Source organism: Canis aureus, chromosome 13 (assembly GCF_053574225.1).
Source record: "Canis aureus isolate CA01 chromosome 13, VMU_Caureus_v.1.0, whole genome shotgun sequence".
NCBI lineage: Eukaryota > Metazoa > Chordata > Mammalia > Carnivora > Canidae > Canis > Canis aureus.
In genome coordinates, this window is record NC_135623.1 from 41,092,759 (window position 1) to 41,117,055 (window position 24,297).

Genomic DNA, 24,297 nt, shown 5'->3' on the forward strand with positions numbered 1-24,297 from the left:
CATCAGGGTGTATGTGCCTCTCCAAATCAGTTTTTTTGTGTCCTTCGGGTAAATATCTATCTTGCTATAATTGGGTCATAGTTCTGTTTTAACTTTGAGGAAACTCCATACTGTTTTCCAGAGTGGCTGCACCAGTTTGCATTTCCATCAACAGTGCAAAAGGGGAAGCAAAAGGGTTCCCCTTTCTCCACATTATCTTCAACATCTGTTGTTTATTATTTATTGTTGTTATTTATTGTTGTTATGTTGTTATTAAACAACATCTGTTGTTTATTATTATTATTAATTTTAGCCATTATGACAGGTATGAGGTGGAATCTCATCATCCCTGATGGTGAGTGATGCAGAGTATCTTTTCATGTGTCTGTTAGCCATCTGGATGTCTTCTATGGAAGAATGTCTGTTCCTATCTTCTTACTACTTAACTGGATTATTGGTTTTTTGAGTGTTTAGTTTGACAAGTTCTTTGTAGATTTTTGGCAGTAACCCTTTATCAGATATATCATTTGCAAATACCTTCTCCTATTCCATGGGTTGTCTTTTAGTTTTGAGATCTTCAGTATGACAAGTGATTTTCTACTGAAATCTAGACTCTTTGGGGTATTAGGATACTCTGGATCTTAAAGTTGGTTTTAGCTGGCTTTTTAGGGCATGGCTCTGGCAGAGGAAGGATGGTATCATCACCTCATTGCTACAAAGTGGAAGCAGTAGTACAGATACCCTAATTTAGTTCTATGATACCCAAGATGAGAGAGGTAGGAGTTCCAGCTCCCAACTAGGCACACAAATAGCTCCCTAAATGGCAGGGGTGTTGTTGTACCCCATGTGACCTCCACTGACACCAGAGAGTCAGATGTAACTTCCATTAACCCTCCAGGGCTGGTTAGTAGCAAAAATCCTGATCCTGCACTGGGTCTTCTCTGACATGACCTAAGCAGACAGGGGAGGGTATACCTTCTTACTGCCAGTTGAGGTTGTGAAAATCTAGGCTCCCAATGTCATCTCTAACACCATCATGGCAGGAAGGTAGAAGCCCTACATACTGCCAAGTGTGAATGAAAGCTCTGGCTCCCTCCCTTGCCTTGTCTTCTCTGGTAATTATCCAGGCTGAAAATTAGGTTTCTTCATTATAGCCTGAGGAAGACGGAAATCTAGGTGCTTCAATGGCCTTTGCTGGTATAATTTGGGATGGGGCTGGTTTTTACCACAGTATTTCCTAGTGCTTTTGCCTTGAGAGAACAGGACTCTTCTGTCCTATAACATCCAGAGTTTTTTGTTTTACTTAATAAAAGGAAGAGGGGAAAGTACATCTTCTCCATGTTCCTGAGAGAAGTCTTCTGGGTGCTTTTTAACATTTACTCTTTATCACTAGTTTTAACTAATAAGTATGTGCACTTGGTGTAGTTTTGTGTTTTCTATGTATGTGTTTCATGGAGAGTTTCAGATCTGGGGGTTTATAGTTTTCACGAAATCAAAAACATTTAGCCAATATTTTTTCAAATTTTTTTTTCTGTTTTTCCCTTCTCATTTTAGAATTTGAATTATCACACATTGTCCATCTATATGTTATCATCTTTTTTTCCCTATCCTTTTTCTCTCTGGTTTACATCTTGGATAGTTTCTATTGTAAAATCTTCAATTTAGCCACATCTTTTCTTCTGCAGCATCTAGTCCATTTATAGTATTTCCCAATTATATTGTTGATCCTTGAACAAAGCAGGGGGCTGGGGCAGCAGCCCCCTCTGAAGTCAAAAATCCACGTATAGCTTTTGGCTTCCCAAAACTTAACCACTAATAGTCTACTGCTAACCGCAAGTTTTATGAATAACACAGTTAACTGACACATTTTGTATGTTATATGTATATATACTATATTCTTACAATAAAACAATCTAGAGAAAAAATGTCAAGAGAATTATAAGAAATATATTTACAGTATCATACTCCATTTATCAAAAATAAAATTATTTTATTAATGGATCTGCAGAGTTCAAATCCATGTTGTTAAAGGGTCAGCTGTATTTTTTATCACAAGAATGTTTTCTTTAAAATGTCTTCCAGGAACACCTGGGTGGCTCAACGGCTGAGTGTCTGCCTTCGGCCCAGGGTGTGATCCTGGAGTCCTGGGATTGAGTCCCACATCGGGCTCCCTGCATGGAGCCTGCTTCTTCCTCTGCCTATGTCTCTGCCTCTGTGTGTGTCTCTCTTGAATAAATAAACAAAAACTTTTTTAAAAACTATCTTCTATATGTCTCATTATGTTAGAAGTTTCTCTTAACTTTTTTGAGCTTACGGAGTATATTTATATGGTTTAATGACTGTCTACTAAGTCTGTAATTTATAGGTCTATTTCTGTTGACTGATCTTTTTCTTCACTATGAAATAAATTCTCCTGCTTCTCTGTATGCCCAGTCAATTTTTTAAAAATAGTTTTTATTCCATGCTCATGGATTGGGAGAACAAATATCATTAAAATGTTGCTACTACCCTTAGCAGTCTACAGATTTCATGCAAGCCCTATCAAAATACCAACAACATTTTTTTACCAAACTAGAACAAATGATCCTAAAAATCTTATGGACCCAAATAGCTAAAGCAACCCTGAAAAAAAAAAAAAAAAAAAAAGAAAAGAAAAGAACAAAACAGAAGAGATCCCAATCCCAGATTTCAAGATATACTACAAAACTGTAGTAATCAAAACATGGTACTGGCACAAAAATAGACACACAGACCAGAGAACAGAACAGATAGCTCAGAAATAAACCCACAATTATATGGTCAATTAATCTTCAACAAAGGAGGAAAGAATATGCAATAGGAAAAAAGTCTCTTCAAATGGTGTTCGGAAAACTGGAAAGCTACATGCAAAAGAGTGAAATTGGACCACTTTCTTACATCATACACAAAAATAAGCTCAAACTGGATTAAAGATATAAATGTGAAACCTGAAACCATAAAAATCCTTTAAGGGGTGACAAGCAGTAATTTCTCTGACATTGGCTGTAGCAACATTTTTTCTAGATGTCTCTTGAGGCAAGGGAAGCAAAAGCAAAAATAAACTATTAGGACTACATCAAAATAAAAGCTTCTACACAGCTAAGGGAACAACTAAAAGGCAACTTACAGAATGGGAGAAAATATTTGCAAATGATATATCTGATATAGGGTTAATAACCAAAATATATAAATAACTTACACAATGCAGCACCAAAAACCCCACAAATAATTCAATTAAAAATGGGCAGAAGGCATGAAGATATTTCTCCAAAGAAGACATACAGATGCCAAGAGACGCATAAAAAGATACTCAATGTCACTCACCATCAGGGAAACAAAAATCAAAACTACAATGAAATACCACCTCACACCTGTCAGAATGGCTAAAATAAAAAACACAAGAAACTAGTGTTGACGAGGATGTAGAAAAAAGGAACCCTCATGCACTGTCAGTGGGAATGCAAAATGGTACAGCCACTGTGGAAAACAGCATGGAGGTTCCTCAAAGAGCTAAAAATAGAATTACCCTACAATCCAGTAATCACAGTACTGGGTGTTTATCCAAAATAAATGAAAACACTAATTTGAAAAGATATATGCAACCCTGTTTACTGCAGCATTATTTATAATAGCCAAATCATGGAAGCAATCCAAGTGTCCTCAATAGATGAATGGATAAAGATGATGTGGTATGTGTGAATACAATGAGGTATTACTCAGCCACCAAAAAGAATGAAATCTTGCCATCTGAAATAAGAAAGATGGATCTAAAGGGTATAATTAAAGTGAAATAAGTCAAAGACAGACAAATACTATATGATTTCACTCATATGTAAAATTTGAGAAACAAAAAAAATGAACAAAGAAAAAAAGCGGCAAAAAATAAACTATAGAGAACAAGGGGGTGGTTACCAGAGGTGGGTGGGGCAATGGGTGAAACAGATAAAGGTGATCAAGAGTACACTTACCACGAGCAATGAGTAATGTATAGAACTGCTCAATCACTGTATTGCACACCTAAAACTAATATAACACTGTACGTTAATTATATCGGCATTAAAAAATAAGTTGTTACACTAAAAAAAGGTCTTTATATTTTATAGCAGTTTTAGGTTCACATCAAAATTGAGCAGAAAGTAGAGCTCCATATGTCCCTATCCCCACATATCCACAGCTTCCCTGCTATCAGCATCACACCCCAGAGGGTAGATTTGTTACAACTGATGAACACACAGTAAAATATCATTATGACCAGAAGTCTACAGTTTACGTTAGGGTTCACTCCTGGTGGTGTACATTCTATGAGTACTGACATGTACCCGTCACTTTAGTATCACACAGAATAGTGTCACTGCTCTAAAAATTTTCTGGGCTCATCCCTCCCTTTCTCCTAATCCCTGGCAACCACTGATATTTTTAATGTCTCTATAGTTTTGCCTTTTCCTGAATGTCACATAGTTGAAATACTACAATATACAGCCTTTCCAGATTAGCTTCTTTCACTTAGGAATATGTAATGAAGGTTTCTCCATTTCTTTTCTTGTCTGCACATACCACCGTTCATTTAACCACTCACCTACCAAAGGACTTATCGATTACATTTTGGCAATTTAGGAATAAAGCTGCTAGTAATAACTGTGCACAGTGGTTGTACGGAAACAAATTTTTAGTTAAGTAAATATCAGAAAGTATGACTGATACATCTCACTTAAGATTATGTTTATTATTTTTTATTTTTTTATTGGAGTTCAATTTGCCAACATATAGCATAACACCCAGTGCTCATCCCGCCAAGTGCCCCCCCTCAGTGCCCATCACCCAGTCACCCCAACCCCCTGCCCACCTCCCCTTCCACTACCCCTTGTTCATTTCCCAGAGTTAGCTGTCTCTCATGTTTTGTCACCCTCACTGATATTTTCACTCATTTTCTCTCCATTCCCTTTACTCCCTCTTACTAACTTTTATATTCCCCAAATGAATGAGACCATAGAATGTTTGCCCTTTTCCGATTGACTTATTTCACTCAGCATAATACCCTCCAGGTCCATCCACCTCGAAGCAAATTGTGGGTATTTGTCATTTCTAATGGCTGAGTAATATTCCATTGTATACATAGACCACAGCTTCTTTATCCATTCATCTTCATCCATCATCTCGATGGACACCGAGGCTCCTTCCAGTTTGGCTATTGTGGACATTGCTGCTATAAACATCGGGGTGCAGGTGTCCTGGCGTTTCACTGCATCTGTATCTTTGGGGTAAATCCCCAGCAGTGCAATTGCTGGGTCATAGGGCAGATCTATTTTTAACTCTTTGAGGAACCTCCACACAGTGTTCCAGGGTGGCTGCACCAGTTCACATTCCCACCAACAGTGCAAGACGGTTCCCCTTTCTCCACATCCTCTCCAACATTTGTGGTTTCCTGTCTTATGTTAATTTTCACCATTCTCACCGGTATGAGGTGGGATCTCATTGTGGTTTTGATTTGTATTTTCCTGATGGCAAGTGATGCAGAGTATTTTCTCATGTGCTTGTTGGCCATGTCTATATCTTCCTCTGTGAAATTTCTGTTCATGTCTTTTGCCCATTTCATGATTGGATTGTTTCTTTGTTGTTGAGTTTAGTAAGTCCTTTATAGATCTTGGATACTAGCCCTTTATCTGATAGACCATTTGCAAATATCTTCTCCCATTCTGTAGGTTGTCTTTTAGTTTCACTGACTGTTTCTTTTGCTGTGCAGAAGCTTCTTATCTTGATGAAGTCCTAATAATTCATTTTTGCTTTTGTTTCTCTTGCCTTCATGGATGTATCTTGCAAGAAGTTGCTGTGGCCAAGTTCAAAAAGGATGTTGCCTGTGTTCTCCTCTATGATTTTGATGGAATCTTGTCTTACATTTAGATCTTTCATCCATTTTGAGTTTATCTTTGTGTCTGGTGTAAGAGAATGGTCTAGTTTCATTCTTCTGCATGTGGATGTTCAATTTTCCCAGCACCATTTATTGAAGAGATGTCTTTTTTCCAGTGGAGAGTCTTTCCTGCTTTGTCGAATATTAGTTGACCATAAAGTTGTTTTTGTGCCTGTACCACACTGTCTTGATGACCACAGCTTTGTAGTACAACCTGAAATCTGGCATTGTGATGCCCCCAGCTATGGTTTTCTTTAATACTCCCCTGGCTATTTGGGGTCTTTTTTGATTCCAAAATTATGTTTATTTTGTAAGAAACTGCCAAACTGTCTTCTATAGTTGCTGTACCATTTTGCATTCCCACCAATAATGGTGGGAAGTCCTGATGTTCCACATCCTCACTGGCAACTAGTATCACCAGTGTTTTGGATCTGACCATTCTCAAAATGTGTATTGTAGTAGCTTACTTTAATTTTCAATTCCCTAATAACATGCAATGTTGAACATATTTTCATACACTAATTTGCCACGTGTTTATCTTTTGGTGAGATGTCTGTTCGAGTGTTTGGCCCATTTTTAAACTTTAAATAAGGTTGTTTCTTGGGACGCCTGGGTGGCTCAGTGGTTGAGCGTCTGCCTTTGGCTCAGGTCGTGATCCCGGACTCCAGGATCGAGTCTTGCATTGGGCTCCTTGCGGGGAGCCTGCTTCTCCCTCTGCCTCTGTCTCTGTGTCTCGAATGAATGAATGAATGAATGAATAAATAAATAAATAAATAAATAAGGTGGTTTCCTTACTGTTGAGTTTCAAAGTTCTTTGAATATGTGTAGTCCTTTATCATATGTGCTCTTACCAAATATTTTCTACCAGTCAATGGCTTCTCTTCTCATTTTCTTAAAATGTCTTTCACAGAGGTCTTTAATAAAGTCTAACTTATCAATGACTTCTTTTGTGTATTGTATTCTTCATTGTGTATCTAAAAAGTCATCACCAAACCCAAGGTCATCTAGGCTTTTCTTCTGCTATCTTCTAGGAGTTTGATATTTTTAAGTTTTATATTTAGGGTTATGTTCTACTTTCAATTTTTGTGAAAGGTATATGGTTTGTGTCTAGATTTTGTTTGAATGTGCATGTTAAATTGTTTTAGCACCATTTGATGAAAAGACTTTCTTCATTCTCCCTTTTCTCTTTTGTCAAAGACCAAATGGCTATATTTGTATAAGTCTATTTCTAGACACTCTGGACTGTTCTATCGATCTATTTGTTCTTTTGCCCATAGCACACTTGGTTGCAATAGCTTTATAATAAATTCTGATGTCAGACAGTGTCAGTCATCTGACTTTGTTCTGTAACATTTTGTTGGCTATCCTGGGTCTTTGTCTCTCTATATACACTTCAGAAGCAGTTTGTTGATCTCAACAAAATAACTTGCTGGCATTTTTATTAGGATTGCACTGAAACTATAGATGAAATTAGAACAGGCATGTTGACAACACTGAGTCTATCTACAAACATGGACTATCACTCTATTTACTTAGTTCTTTAATTTTGTTCATCAGTCTGTAGTTTTCTTCATATAGACTTACTTTTTTTTTTCAGATTTATATGTCAGTATTTCATTTTGGGGGATGCTAACATAAGCGATACTATGTCTTTAATTTCAAATTCCATCTGAGCATTACTATTACATACGAATCTGGTGGTCTTTTGTACATTAACCTTATATTCTGCAAGTTCACTGTGATTAGTTTCAAGAGTTCTTTGCTCACTGTTTCAGATTTTATGCATAGACAATCATGTATGTGCAAGCAAAAAGTTTTATTTCTCCCTACCAAATCTGTATGTCTTTTATTTCCTTTTCTTGTCTTACTGTATTAAATAAGACTCCCAGCATGATGTTGAAAAGGAGTGGTAAAAGGATATCTGTGTCTCATTGTTCCTGATCTTAGTGGGAAAGCTCTAACTTAACACCATTAAGTATGATGTTAGTTATAGGTTTTGTGTAGACGTTCTTTAACAAGCTGAGGTAGTTCCCCTCTATTCCTAGTTTGCTGAGGTTTTTTTTTTTTTTTTTTTTAATCAAGAATGGATGTTGGATTCTCTCAAATGATTTTTCTGCAGCTAATGATGGGATCATTTTTCTTTTTGATAGGATTTTTCTTTTTTGGCCTGTTGAGGAGATGGGTTACATTAATTCATTTTCTAATGTTGAACCAGGTTTTCATGCATGTCATAAACCCTACTTGTTTATGGTATATTATTCTTTTACCACATGTTGGATTTGATCTGCTAATACTTTTTTCAGGATTCTTGAATCTTTGTTCATGAGAGACAGTGGTCTGTAGCTTTTTCTTCTTATAATTCCTGTTTGGTTTAGGCATTAGATTGGTTTAGGTATTAGGTAAGGTACTAGGTATCTGGCCTCTCAGAATGAGCTAAGAAATATTATCGCTGATTCTATTTTCTGGAAAAGACTGTAAAGACCTGATATTTCTTCCCTAAATGTTTTTGTAGAGTTCACTTATGAATCCATCTGGGCTGCCTAGTCATTTTTTTTACTGGATGCCAAACACTGGGAATTTTATAGATTTTTTTTTCTTCGGTGCTGGATTCTTTTGGACCCCTTTACATACTTGTAAATCTTCATTCTGTTATGCTTTTAAGTAAGTTACTTAGAAACAGTAAATCTTGCTTTTACACTTGTTAGGGAGAACCAGAGTAGCCTTTAGTGTAGGGTTAATTTGGCTTTACGACTCAAGTAAAATCCTTCTGAGTCTTCTACTCAATGCACCACACATTGTAAGGCCTTTCCACTCTGATGGACTACTATGGGGAAATCATGGGACTTTATTTTTCTTCCTTCAGGGATCACTGCCTTGTACTACCTATTTTCCAGTGTTTGAACACCACTGTTTCCTATATTTTGTCTCAGGTTTTAGTCAATGCCTTAGAAAAAAAAATCATTCCTTATTATTCCATCCTGGCCAGAAGAAACTACCAGACAAAAATCAATCATGATTCTACCACATACTAGCTGTATAACCTTGGACTAGTATCTCAGTGCTTCATGAATGTTTTTTCAGAAATGTTTTCTCATTTATAAAATGGGAATAATGATTACCTAATTCCTACAGCTGACAGAATTCAAGTATAAAGTGATTCTCTCAATAAACTAAGCATGAATTTGTCTTGCCTCTATGTATTTCTTCAACTTATGCAGCTTGTCATTTACAGATCTGAAATCTGTTTTAAATATCTTCTATATTTTTATGATAATTAGTACTATGATTAATGCTGTCAGATACTAATAGTAATAACACCATTAATTCGAACATTTACTATGTGTCAGGCATTATGGTAAATATGCACATGAAGTTTCAGGTTCTCAGCTTTGTTTTCAAAATCAAGTTGGTTCACTTTTTTAATATTTTTACTATCCTAAATTTCCCTTCTTCCTCTATATGTACTAGAATTTATCCCAAATTAACGATGGAATACAAAAACACTGTCATCTATTCATACTGAGAAAAAAGCAGCAATTAAATTATTTATAAATCTAAAGTTCATATTTTAATCTAATTTTGGATGTTATGGTTCCTTTTCCTTATGTCCTTATTTTCTCCTAGTAAATAAAAGATAGTCACAGGAAGAAAGCAATTCCCAGAACTATGTACTTGCCCCCAGACATAGTTAAGGAAAGATTAGGGAATGGGACACAAGAACTCTTGGGAAATGAGATGATGTTCACAGTGTCTTAAAAAGAATTGTACTCAGACTGAAAAAGAGAATAAGGATAATAAAACATAGGACACAGACCACCCGAAAGCAGAGCGTTCCAAATGCTGGGAGATGAAGGTGGGGTACAGAGGAACTGAAATGAGAGATGCTCTGGAACTATTTAGATTATCTAAAGTATAGACGTGACACTGAAGACTTCAGCATGCTAAATGACAGGACCATATACTCCAAAAATTTTGAGTATGTGCTAACATTTATTGAATATTTACTATGTGCTAGGTACTTATCTAAGCATACTAACTGATTAAATTTCACAGATCCATGAGACAGATACTACTGTTAACACCATTTTACAAATGAACTGAGAAGTTCAGTTCTCAATGTCACATTAAATAAACATCTTCAATATTTAAAATTTTATATATAATAAGTTCAGTTTTTGAGATACTCTAAACTGCATCCATACAGAGAATTATTTTTCATTTTTTATTTATTCTTTTTTGAGAGAGAAACAGTGAGTGAGAGCACAAGCAGGGGGTAGAGTCAAAGAGAGAGGAAGAAGCATACTCCCTGCTGAATAGGGAAGTCCAATGCAGGCTCATTCCAGGACCCCGGGATCATGACTTGAACCAAAGGCAGCCGTTTAACCAACTGAGCCACCCAGGAACTCCCATACACAGAATTTTAATGACTAAAATTTCACACAGCCCTTCTGAAAGGTTAGCCAAAATCCATCCCAGAGAATTCCCATTTGGAGGCTTTATTCATTCATTCATTCATTCATTCATTCATTCATTCATTTATTTATGTTTTATTTTTTATTTTTTAGTAATTTAATTTGGGAGACTTTTGCCTATTATAATGTGGTTAATAGCACTCTGAGAAGGGTACAAGTCAGAGAACTTGGAATATTTTAGATAAAAGAGCCATATGGGTCACCTAGAGCTTCACAACATACCAGGACAAAATCAGAAAGTGTTTTAAGAGGTTTCATGATGTCTACTGATATGTGTGTCAGGATAAAGACCAAAATGTGGAAATCATTATCAGTTCTGTGCCACCAGTGTGTAAGAAAAAAAACAGCCCGTGGTAATGGGGACCCAGAAAAGTTTTCCTTTTGCCACAGGAATTTTGGCTTCTCACCAGCCCCATAAAAACAAACATAGAGCTCAGTTTGGACAGCCAGATGGAATAATCTCAGGGGCTTGTCAATATATATTGTCACTCTAAAGTTTTTCATATAATGCAGCGCTCACTGCACCTCTCTCAACAAATTTACACTTCCTCCCTGAATTACTCTTACTTTTTGCACTCGTTCAGTCGACCAATATCATCTATACCTAAAACTCTTTGTATTGTTCTTTATTACTATTTGCAGAATATAAAATTAGAAACCAAATAACATAATGAAAGCACAATAGTACCACTCTGAATAAAACCTATATATGCAACTTCAGAATTTCACGTGTATGAAATCCCAGACTTAGTATGTTCTTACAGCCAATGCATTGAGAAGTCAGGACATTATCTTATTCATAAGATAAAGACATTTACTTTCATATATTCTTTTTAATTCAGAATATCATGAGAGAAATGTGAATCACTGAGGTGCTTCTCATAAAAACACCAACAAAATCTTCCTAAAGTAGGGGCAGCCCGGGTGGCTCAGCAGTTTAGCACCGCCTTCAGTCCACGGCAGATCCTGGGGACCCAGGATCGAGTCCCACATCGGGCTCCCCGCATGAAGCTTGTTTCTCCCTCTGCCTGTGTCTCTGCCTCTCTCTCTGTGTCTCTCATGAGTCAATAAATAAAATCTTAAAAAAAAAAATCTTCCTAAAGTATTCACCTAAGAACACACAAAGAATATTTAGTTACTTCTTTTATCTGTAGAAGTGAAAATGCACAAGTATTGTGTGAATCCTTAATTAATGCAAATAAAGCCAATTATTTTTAGTACAAATTCATATATTTTATACCAGTTTAAATTGGAAGATGGCAAGAGTAGGCTTTTCCTTGAAGTTTCACAGCTGTATCATGATCCACAATCATATCACCAGGGTTTACCGTTCTTGTGTACAGAAATTAGTGTATAAAGGTAAGTGATGGAATGAAAGCACAAATACCCAATGATCCACTAATTAATGCTGTTCCTGCATAACTGGGAAGTAGAAAGAAAAGAACTTCAATCTTACCAGAAAGTTTTACTTCTCTAGCCTCTACTAATTATGCCTTCCCAGCTAGCTACTTATCAGATTTCTTCATAAGACATTTAAATTAGGAGAATTAATGACACCAATGACCCCTTGAAAATTTTAATGAATATTATTTGGTCTTTCATGGGTGAAAAATATAGGAAAACAATAAAACTAAGAAACTAGAGAATACAAATAGTCATTACCAGATAAATATCAATATTAGATTTTAAATGCAAAATATAAAATAAAGCACCAGAATCCTTAACCTCAGTGGTTACTCTTTAATACACTAAACCTACATTTTAGCTGGAAATCTTTATCATTCCTATTTTCTACTAGAAAATTTTTAAATGTAATTCCTTTAAGTCTGTCATGATTATAGATTCAAAACCTTTCATCATCATAAGTAGTACATATTGACAGATCTCTTGATAAAATTAGTTGGATGGCTGTTAATTGAAATTACCAATAACGTGAAATTACCACACCAAACTAAAAACTTTGAGCTGAAAAAAATAAAAATAAAAATAAAAACTTTGGGCTGGTAGCTGTGGCACAAGAGATCTACCATAAACTTGGCTGTTGACTTTTTGTGAGACTTTGGGCAAGCTGCTTATCTTTTGCTTCAAGTGTCCTCATTTTAAATGTATAAAATACCATCCTGTTCCATCACAGTGACTATTATAATAAAAGATCATAGCTAAATAAAGCATGTAAAGCCATAAAGAAGTTTTTAATAAAAAAGGACATTATAAATACAGTTTTTTACTACTGTATTACCAAAAGATGTAAATGTTCCAATGTTCATATAGCTTCTTACATATCAATTATGAAACAGTTTGCTTACTGATTAAAAATAAATATTGTTAAAATGTCTATGCTACCGAGAGCAATCTACACATTCAGTGCAATCCCTATCAACATACCATTGACATTTTTCACACAGCTGGAACAAATAACCCTAAAATTTGTATGAAACCAGAAAAGACCCTGAACAGCCAGAGGAATGTTGAAAAAGCAAACCAAAGCTGGTGGCATCACAATCCCAGACTTCAAGTTATATTACAAAGCTGTGATCATCAAGATAGTATGCTACTGGCAATGCAACAGGAGAACCAAGAAATGGATCCTCAACTCTATGGTCAATTAATCTTTAACAAAGCAGGAAAGAATATCTAATGGAAAAAGACAGTCTCTTCAACAAATGGTGTTGGGAAAACTGGACAGCCACATGCAAAAGAATGAAACTGGACCATTTCCTCAAACAATACACAAAGATAGACTCGAAACGGATGACAGACCTAAGTATGAGACAGGAATTCATCAAAATCCTAGAGGAAAGGGCATGTGGGTGGCTCAGTGGTTGCTCTGCCTTTGGCTCGGGTCATGATCCCGGGGTCCTGGGATTGGGTCCCACATCAAGCTCCCTGCAGGGAGCCTGCTTCTCCCTCTGCCTAGGTCTCTGCCTGTGTGTGTGTAGCTCATGAGTAAATAAATAAAAATCTGAAAAAAAAAAAAAAAATCCTAGAGGAGAACAAAGGCAGCAACCTCTTCAACCTTGGCCACAGCAACTTCTTGCTAGACACATCTCTAAAGGTGAAGGAAACAAAAGCAAAAATGAGCTATTGGGACTTCATCAAGATAAAAAGCTTTTGCACAGCAAAGGAAACCGTCAACAAAACTAAAAGGCAACCTACAGAATGGGAGAAGATGTTTGCAAATGACATAATCAGATAAAGGGCTAGTATCCAAGGTTTATAAAGAACTTACAAAACTAAACACCCAAAAAACAAATCCGGGCAAGAAATGGGCAGAAGACATGAACAGATATTTCTCCAAAGAAGATAGACAAATGGCCGACACTTGAAAAAAATGCTCCACATCACTCGGCATTAGGGAAATACAGATTAAAGCCACAATGAGTCTCCACAGAGACCTGGCAGGCCAGAAAGGGCTGGCATGATACATACAGGGTATTAAATGAGAAAAACATACAGCCAAGAATACTGTATCCAGCAAGGCTGTCATTCAGAATAGAAGGAGAGATAAAGAGCTTCCAGGATACACAGAAACTGAAAGAATATGTGACCACCAATCCAGCTCTACAAGAATTATTAAGGGGGACCCTGTAAAAGAAAGAGAGAGCCCAAAGAAACAATCCACAAAAACAGGGACTGTATAGGTAATACAAGGACACTAAATTCATATCTTTCAATAGGGACTCTGTATGTGAATGGGCTAAATGATCCCATCAAAAGACAAAGGGTATCAAACTGGATTAAAAAGCAAGACCCCCCCCCCAAAAAAAATAAAAAAAAATTTAAAAAAAAGCAAGACCCATATATATATATGCTGTCTACAAGAGACTCATTTTAGACCTAAGGATACCTCCAGCCTGAAAATGAAGGGGTGGAGAACCATTTACCATTCAAATGGTCCTCAAAAGAAAGCTGGGGTAGCAATCCTCATATCAGATAAATTAGAATTTTTACCACAGACTGTAGTAAGTGATCAAGAGGGACACTCTATCATACTTAAAGGGTCTATCCAACAAGAAGCCCTAACAATTATGAGTATTTATGCCCCTAATGTGGGAGCTGCCAAGTGTATCAATCAATTAATAATCAAAGTAAAGAGATACTTAGGTAATACACTAATAGTAGGAGACTTCCACATGGCACTCTCAGCAAATGACAGATCTTCTAAGCACAACAGATCAACAAAACCAGGAGATGGCTCTTTGAAAGAATTAATAAGACAGATAAACCCCTAGCCAGCCTTATTAAAAAGAAAAGAGAAAACCACAAGGAGATACCACCTCACGCCAGTCAGAATAGCTAAAATTAACAACACAGAGAACAGCAAATGTTGGCGAGGATGTGGAGAAAAGGGAACCCTCTAAACTGTTGGTGGGAATGCAAGCGGGCACATCCACTTTGGAAAACAGTATAGAGGTTCCTCAAGAAGCTAAACGAAGAGGTACCCTATGACCCAGCAAATGCACTACTAGGTATTTATCCCAAAGATACAAATGTAGTGATCTGAAGGGCACCAGCACCCCAGTGTTTATAGCTACAATGTCTACAATAGCCAAAATATGGAAGAGTTGAGATGTCCACCAACAGATGAATTGATGAAGAGGTAGTGTGTATATGTGTATGTATATATATAAAATATATGAGTAAATAAAATATATACATACACATATACACACATATACTATATATACATACACAAACATACAATGGAATATTGATAAAGATGTGTACATATATATATATACATACACACACACACACAATGTAATATTACTCAGCCATCAGAAAAGATGAAATCTCATCATTAATATCGACATGGATGGAACTGGAGGGTATTAGGCTGAGTGAAATAAGTCAATCAGAGAAAGACAATTTTCATACGGTTTCACTCATATTAGGAATATAAGAAACAGCACAGAGGATTATAGGAGAAGGGAGGGAAAAACAGAATGGGAAGAAATCAGAGAGGGAGACCAAACCATGACAGAGACTCTTAACTATGGGAAAGAAACTGATAGTTGCTAGAGGAGAGACGGGTGGGGGCTTGGGACAACTGGGTGATGCGCGTGAAGGACGGACGGCACGTGATGTGATGAGTACTGAGTGTTATGTGCAACTGATAAATTACTAAACTCTACGTCTGAAACTAGTATGTTCTATATGTTGGCTACTTGAATTTAAATTAAAAAAATTTTAAAAAGTAGAGCAGTTTGACACAATTAGTAATTGGCAAAGGAAGGTAAATATATTCTAATTCTTTTTTTTTTTAAAGATTTTATTTATTTATTCATGACAGAGAGAGAGAGAGAGGCAGAGACACAGGCAGAGGGAGAAGCAGGCTCCATGCAGGGAGGCTGACACGGGACTCGATCCTGGGTCTCCAGGATCACACGCTGGGCTGAAGGCGGCACTAAACCGCTGAGCCACCCGGGCTGTCCTATATTCTAATTCTTAATTCCAAATAAATGTTGTATGATGTAATAAATACATAATGCAGATGTGTTTGTACATAAAATATTTCATATAACTACAGATACCAAGGTTTTTGGTTTTGTTTTTTTTTACAAATTCAACCAGCATTAGATTTCTTATTTGAATATAGCAGGACAAAATTGATATTTCTACCTTGAAAAATCATATAAAAGTACATAAAGAATGATAAACACAAATTTCATTTTTGGAAAATCGGGAGACAAAATATAAAATGAGTAGAAAGGCTGGCCAAGCAATACCGTAGGCAGAGACATGTAAAGAACATGCTGTAGGCATCAGAAAGAAAATTCTGCAGTTAAGGATGTCAAAAAGAACAAAGTGCACTTCTTGAATGTGATGAGCACACCCTAAAGTATAAACCCCTTATTCCTATCAGTAGAAACAAGGTACATGCACTGGTAGCCATAGCTCTCCTGGACATGGTTTGGTTCTAAAAAGTAAAGGGGGACAGTGCTACATAAAAAATAATATAAACAAACTATATTTGCAAAAAGAAGGCTGTCTCTCTGGCTATAGAAGAAAAGAGACTATCTCCACTGACAGGGGCAAAATAAAGGAGGAAAATCTAACAGCCAAAAATTAATGTTCACAAAAAATAATTACTACAGAACAGATAAATAACATGCCAAATACTTCACCATTAATTAATGAAACTGAATTATGCAATCAATTCTAACGTGGAATTTCCAAAAAATCACAAAATTTTACTGACTAGAAGGATAATGACTAAACTAGTATAATCAATCACTCACCTCTGATTCATATTTTATTTTTTCTTCTTCTAAGATACGTGCATGTTCTTCTTTCTGGTGTTCAAATTCTGACTTGAGAAATGTATGTTCATAGCGAAGCTTATTATATTCAGATCTATACTTTTCCACTTCCTAAATTAAAAGGAAATTGCAATTTATGACAAATTTATGAAATTTGTACTCACTCCAAAAATCACTTTTGCAAATATAATTTTAAATTGCATTATATTGAAAGCCATTCTAAAAAGCAAAAAATAAGCTTAAAAGAAGTATAAACAAACCCTGGAAAAATTCTTATGACAAGTATTCTACATACAGAATTAGTACATTCTTGAGAAGGTGCCAATAAAGCAAATTACCATTCAATTTACCTTATTTCCTCACTGATTCTCATAAGAAAAATGAATAGGACATCAAAAGTTTTGACCTATGGGCCAAATAAAATAATACTAATGTAGTATACCTTTCAAAATTAATTAAATTTTAAAAATTAACTCTAGAGTGAAATATAAAAAGCACTCTAAAAGCCAAGATGAATTCTAAGTAGAGAGAAGATTATTTGAATATTTAGTACAGTAACTTAAGGTTCAATCAAGTAGTACAATGATAGTTCAACATACCACTCTGAAGAGTATAGGCAGCACCAACTTTCCTAACTAACCAGGAACACATGCAAATCTCTGGCATGCTCCAATTCTACTTACTAACACTACAAAAGTTGCTGACATTCTAAATTCAATAAGAACTTGGGCAATAGAGAAGATGAAGGAGAAAGACACTATTTCAACATTCATCAGGAAATTAAGTAATAACACCTTCTAAAAGATTCTCCTCACTGTAAATCTTTGAATGAAAGATTCCTCTAAGCCAGTTTACAAATCGAGAAAATGGGTTTCACAATTTTATTAGAAAGTTACTCAAAAAAAAACAAAACAAAAAAAAAAACACCAAACTTTTACCTAACTTGATCACCTACCTTAGGTCTAAATGGCTTTGTTTAAATCCAAAAATTAAGTCTACTCCGAACCATAATGCTTTGTTTATTCACCAGGAGGATATTCAAAAGACGACTTTATCAAGCCAATTAAGCCATTTATAAAAGTGGATTCTACAACTGTATTGTGCAATGGAAGCATCACTAGACTACAACTTTCCAAAGGGAGTCCATTTTGAAGGGGACAATATTCATGTGCCATGTAGAAGGCCTAGTCTATTTGTTAAATAAGGTTACATATAAAAATTGTCTGGCATAATACTTAATATACTTTAATATATGTCGTCTTTTGTTATCCCATTTATTCAACATTTAATCATACCAACATTTCATTAGAGGAAGGAAATCTTTCAGTCTAAACAGAAAACTGTAACAAATTTTTATTTTTCTGAGGTTGCATGAAATACACTGTTTCATTCCACAAATATAAATTGAGCATCTATTGTATGCTAGGAACTTGGGATATACAGTGAACCAAACAGATAAAGGCTCCTCCTCTTATGCAACTTATATTCTAGAGATGGTAATAAAGAAAATAAAAAATAAGCACAATAAACATAAAGCATATTAGAGGATAAGTACTAGAGAAAAATAAAAAGTAGAGCAGGGAAAATGGGAATCCAAAGGTCTAACAAGTGATGGAAAAGGCAGGAAGCAATATTAAATGAAGATGCAGGTTGGTCAAAGTAGGCCTCAATGAGAAGGTGACATTTTAGCAAAGACTTTAAAGAGATGAGGAAGGAGTGCCTCAGTTGGTTAAGCTCAGGTCATGATCCCAGGATCGAGCCCCATGCATGGAGCAGGCTGCTCAGCAAGGAGTCTCCTTGCTTCTCCTTCTCCTTTTCCCTCCCCCTCTGCCACACACCCTGTGCTCATGTTCATTCTCTCAAATAAATAAATTTTTTAAATCTCTAAAAAAAAGAGTGAAATGAGGAAGTTGGCTAAGAGAAACTTGGAAGGAGACTATTCATGTCACAAGTAACAGCTATAGCAAAGATTCTTGATTTATTTCATCTCTAGAGTGCCAAAGAAACATCAAAGAGGCCAGAATGGATGGAAGTCAGACAGAGAATGGGATCTAATTTTGTGCAACCCTAAAAGCCACTGTAAGGATGCTTGAGTTAAAAGTGGAGCTACTGTAGGGTTTCTGAGTAGGGGAATGATGCTTTTCATCGGCCATATAAAGATAAATGCACAGTTCCTTCTATATAAATTACTTACTTCATCCAGATTCCTAAAGCGTTCTCTCATTGGAGTTTCTAATTCTTGTTGTATTTGGGCTCGTAACAATTCCAACTTTTGTGGTGTTAATACCTATTATGTAGAGAAACAAATAGTTCTAAATATAAAATCATAAATATTAAAATCAAGAAATTACCAAATTTCAACACCTAATTATAACAAAATTCAATTCATAAAAATTTCACAATATCCCTAATTTTACAGTCATCATTATATAAGCAGAACCATCATTTGAAACAATACTTGAAGATCTCAATTTCAGGCTCTCAGAGATGTCAAAAAAATCCATTAACAGGAAGTAAAGATAAGCACTGATTATTATTATTGTGACTGTTAGGAATAACTGTGTTGATAGCTAAGGTTACCATGTTTGAGATAATGGCTAATAGTATATTTTCTAAAGTAATCAAAATAAAGGTGTAAAAATTGAGTACCCCACAGAGAATTCTTCAGACTTATTTTCAATCAGAAAAGGCTTTTACTCTACCCAAGGCTCCTCCCTGTTATGCTCTCTTATAGAACTCATATTTCAATAAGTGATGAAGTACTTACGAAAGCTCCTGAAAGGCAAACACAGTCTTTATTCACCAGGGTGTGTCCCCAACACCTCACACTACTGCCTGGCACATAGGATCACTCAATTATCAAATACTGGCTATAAAACAAATGAAAACCTAGTTTGTATTTACATTAACCTCTGAAAATGAAGAATAATTTGTTTAATTCATTCATTTACTTATCAATACTCCAGTTCAAAAACTTCACTGAATACTAACTACATACAAAGCATTCTGCAACATAGTATATAATCTACATAACACTGTAAATACCTTCCATGCATTAACTTAATCTCTGCAATGACCCTCCAGTGTAGTTATATCATCCCCTTTTCACAGAAACTGAAGCTTACACAAAGTCTAACTTTCTAAAGATCACAAAAACTTAGAGGAAGCATTTCTTGCCCCATAAGAAGTTCAAATTCTCATATGAAAAATAAAACATATACACAAATAACTATAAAAGTAACCAATATAGGCTTACCAGACAGTTAAAGACCATCAGAAAAGATATTAAGTATAGAAATAGCACATCAAAGGAATGGGAAAACTAAACAAGAAACTTAAAAATGGATAACATTTTTAAATTCCCTGGGGAGAAAAATGATCCTCACAGGTAAGCTAAAGGCATTTTGGACTGAACTGCCTGAAGTACTATAGATAATTTAAAACTCTGGATCCTTGAGCACTGATGCTTTCTAGATATATGACAATCAAGGCCATGCTGAAACATTTCTAAATGCCACCTAGGATAGCTACATCCTGGCCAGGAACAAAATGGAAAGAGGTGGGAGCTACAATTAGAAGATTCCTAAATATCAAGTCCCTACTCATAACTTGCTCAGTATTCAGTAGTAATTTTTTTTTACTTATAATGAAATAAATAGAATTACATAAATAACTCAAACAAAAAATACTGAAAAACTAAGTCGTCTTCTTTCAGCCATCCAGTCTCTCTCTTAGGAACCAATCATGGCTAACATCTTTTGGGTCCCTCTTAAAACAATATACAAATATATAAGCATATACACCACACCACCTTTAGTTTTTACATACAGAAAGGCATACTATACACATTTTTCTGTACCTTGTTTATTCACTGAAAGTATTCAAGCTTAAGAATGGCATCACCATATCTCCATTTTAGGAAGAAGCAAGATGGATCAAAACCTTTGGTGGGAGAAAACTGCTGACTGTGGAAGAAATAGACAATGAATGTAGTTGGGAAATCAGAAAGAAAGCTCTTGTTATAATCTGGTTTATGATGTCAAGAGTCTGGGTGATAGTATCAAGAGTCCAAACTGGGGAGGGGTGGTGGTTAAAAGGTAAAGAGTAATACATAAATCTTACTTGGATCCCATTTCAAACAAGCCAACTTTAAGCAAAACTGTGGGAAAAGTAGGGAAATGTGAACGAAGATGCAATATTAAAAGACAGAAGAAAGTAAGTACTTTTAGGTATGATAATGGTATTGTGGTTATGCTTTTAAAGGAGAGATTGCTTTGGTATTTAACAGTGATATATACTAAAATACTAGAGTTGAGATAATGTGATTTGCTTCAAAATAATCCAGAGAGGTTGAAGAACAGAGCAGCAATGTGAGAAGAAGATAAAACAGACTGAGAGATGGTAATTATTGGAATTACTGGTGCTGGGTATCTGAGGATGCAACCCAACCACCCACTCTACAAAATCTACTTGTTTCAGATTTCTGTAATTAAAGGTTAATTAGAAATAAAAGTGCTTCTACTTCCAACAGATGGCATAAGAGAGATCAGATTTTCCTGCCTAAAACAAAAGAATAAACAAAAATCAGTTTTCAAGACACTGGGCATAATAAAGCAAAAAAGATCCCTGAGAGACAAACAACAAAGCTAGCTAGCTTTGAGAATGCTTCCAGGCCATGCACAGAAAGAGATATCCAGGCAGTCTGATGGACTCTATGACTTAAATGGAACTACAAATCAGGAGAGTAGTGTGGTTAGAATCATAAGAGAGGGTAGCAGAAAAGAGGGTGGCACAGAAACAAAATTATGAAGATCTGCAAAAGGTCTCTGTTGGCTCATTCAGAAGAGTGCCCTGAAAGAATAATCTGAGCTCACACAGAGCTATGAATAGTTCCTTTTCCCAAAAGCCAGACTGAAAATCTTCATTTCAATGAGTACTCAGAAGGTTCTCAGCAGTAGCAAATAATGAGCACTAACCACTAATCTGCTCTCACTTAACAAATCTTAAAAGACCCAGAAAGATGAAACCGCTTCCAAATAACTGTCCCAGAACACAGCTCAAGAATATTTATCAGAATACAAAAATATCTAGCACTCAAAACAAAATTTACAATGTCTAGCATCCAATAAAAATTTATCAGGCATGCAAAGAAGCAGGAAAATACTACCCACAATAAGAAAAGAAATTCAATCAACCAAAACCAACACAGAAATGAGATAGATGTTAGAATTAGCAAAGGCATTAAAATAGTTCTTATAACTGAATTCCATTTGTTCCAAAATCTAGAGAAAAGATTGAACATGTTAAGTAGATATAAACAACTTATGAAAAAGACCTACATTAGATTTCCAAAGTAAAAACTACAATTTCTGAGATGAAAAATATACACTATACGGGATTAATGAAAGATTAGATACTGAAGAAAAAAACATCAGTGAACTTGAAGACATGACAACAGAATCTATCCAAAATGCAACAAGGAGACAAAAAAGACTGAAAATAAATAAACTGCATACTAGTCAGCTATGGAATCCCCACAGGAGAACAGAGAGGAGGCAGAAAAAATATTTTCGCAAGTCACATCCAAAACTTTTCTAAATGTAGTGAAAACTGCAAACCCACAGATCGAATACACACTAAGCACCATAAATATTAAGTACAAAGTCATGTCAACCAAACTGCTCATCATCAGCAATAAAAAGAAAATCTTAAGGGCAGCCATGAAAAGAAGACTCCCTGTGTATAAAGAACAAAGATAAGGATGGCAGCAAATTTCTTATGTAAAACAACATAAGTGAGAAGACAGAAGAGCAACATCTTTAAAAGTATTAGGGGGGAAAACAGTCAACCTAGAAATTAGTACTCAGCAAAACTATCTTTAAAATCAATTATTTTTATTTTTTATTTTATTTTTTTAAATCAATTATTTAAAAGCTGAAAAAATTTCTCCTAGATCTCCCTGTTAGAAATGTTAAAGTCCCTAAGCCAGTAGGAAAATAGTACCAATGGAAGTATAAATCTACACAAAGGAGAAAAGAACACTGAAGCTGGTAACTACCCAAGAGTCTTGTAATCTATAACGTCTCTGATTTTTTTGTTACCTCCTAAGAATCTTATAAAAAACAAGCACACATACATAAGAAAAATCTCCCTTCCCTCCCAAACCCCCACCAAAGCACATGTACACAAAGGCATAGAATTAGAGGATTTTCACCATGCCATTTTAGGAAAAAAGTATGCTGTGTCTTAGACTTCTAATGGAATACTGCCACCACTTGTCTCAAAAGAAACTTAAAAGAATGCTTTATCATACACCAGTCTACGTCTCATTACCAATATTAAGACTATATTATACCAACAACGTCATGTTAATATAAAATAGATCATTATTTTTCAAAGAATATTTTAAGAAGTAGATATTGCTGTGCCAGAGATTCTCAGAAAGATAACAAACTAAATAATAAATTTAGCTGACAAATAATATGGGAAACATACAGGGTTATATAGTTTCCACTGCCTGACACAAACAAAGCATATAAATTTTTAGTAAAGTAAGTTTCAATATTTGGAACAAAAATATTATCAAATAACTTCTATTTTTAAAAAGGTTTTGCTAACATAGTACATAACAATAATATAATAACAATAGCTAACATTCTTTCTACTTTCTATATCAAAGCACTGTACTAACATGTTCTATGCATTGTCTCATTTTATCTTTACAATCATCCTATAAGTTACGCACTATTATTATTTCCACTCACTACAACTACACAAGTGACAAAGAAATATTCTTTAATTGACTATCTTTTGTATCATTTTTCTATAAAAAAGCCAAAGGGATATTAAATCTTAGCTCAGAAAAGGGATTTTGCAGATAGACAAGATACTACATGCCTTTTCTGAAAATAATCATCTTTCATAAACACTTATTACAGTATTTCTGGTTGATTCTACTTTGTTGAATTTGTTTTATTCAGCTCGCAATTTGTACAAATTGCAAGCATCCATAAAGCAAATAGCTAAATTACTGAACATGTGTATATAAATACATAGATCTTTATTTTAGTGTATTTTTGCCAGATAAATACCTTGAAGAAACCAGTCACGTTTATCTTGAAAAAGAGAAACTTTACCAGACAAATTATATTTGTCAGCAAACATTTGAGAAGTTATCACATGGAAAAATGTCCAAAGTTATTTTGTGTAAATCTAAGAACAGTCCAAGAACCAAGAAAGAGGCAACAGGAAGGATGATTTCATTTCAACAAGAGAGGGAAAATAATTAACATACCCCAATCCATAAATGGAACTGGATCACCCTAAACATTCACTAGGTTCTCTCCCACTGAAAGCACTGAAGCAGAAAATAAAGATCCCTGTGTCACAATTGTTCCAAAAGAGAATTCTGCTTTGGACATTGTATTAGTTTCCTAGAGCTACCACAACAAAATACCACAAACTGGCTATCTTAAAACAACAAAATTTATTGTCTCATAGTTCTGGAGGCTTGAAGTCCAAAATCAAGGTGTCAGCAAGGCCACATTTCCTCTGAAAACTGAAGGGCAGGAGGCTTCTTCGCCTCATCCTAGTTGCTGGCAGTGCTGCTGATCCTTGTCCTTCCCGGGCAGCTGCAGCACTTCGATCTCTCTTCTGCCAT

The 24,297-nt window shown here is 35.4% G+C and overlaps 1 protein-coding gene across 10 annotated transcripts in view; it reads right to left on the reverse strand.

Moving 5' to 3' along the window:
- CEP83 (centrosomal protein 83) overlaps window positions 1-24,297 on the reverse strand; it is a 147,250-nt gene that overhangs the window by 76,931 nt on the left and 46,022 nt on the right. For 9 of the 10 annotated variants that reach the window (XR_013350759.1, XR_013350760.1, XR_013350758.1 and 6 more), the window contains exons 4-5: window positions 18,832-18,924; window positions 16,617-16,748 (exon numbers count right to left, since the gene is read on the reverse strand). Coding sequence is in view for 1 of the 10 variants with exons in the window: in XM_077845834.1 (XP_077701960.1) it covers window positions 16,617-16,748; window positions 18,832-18,924 (225 nt within the window). In the remaining 9 variants the exon portion in view is untranslated. Of the gene's footprint in view, window positions 1-16,616; window positions 16,749-18,831; window positions 18,925-19,404; window positions 19,507-24,297 lie in introns of those variants that run through there. The other variant, XR_013350761.1, reaches the window with a different exon arrangement.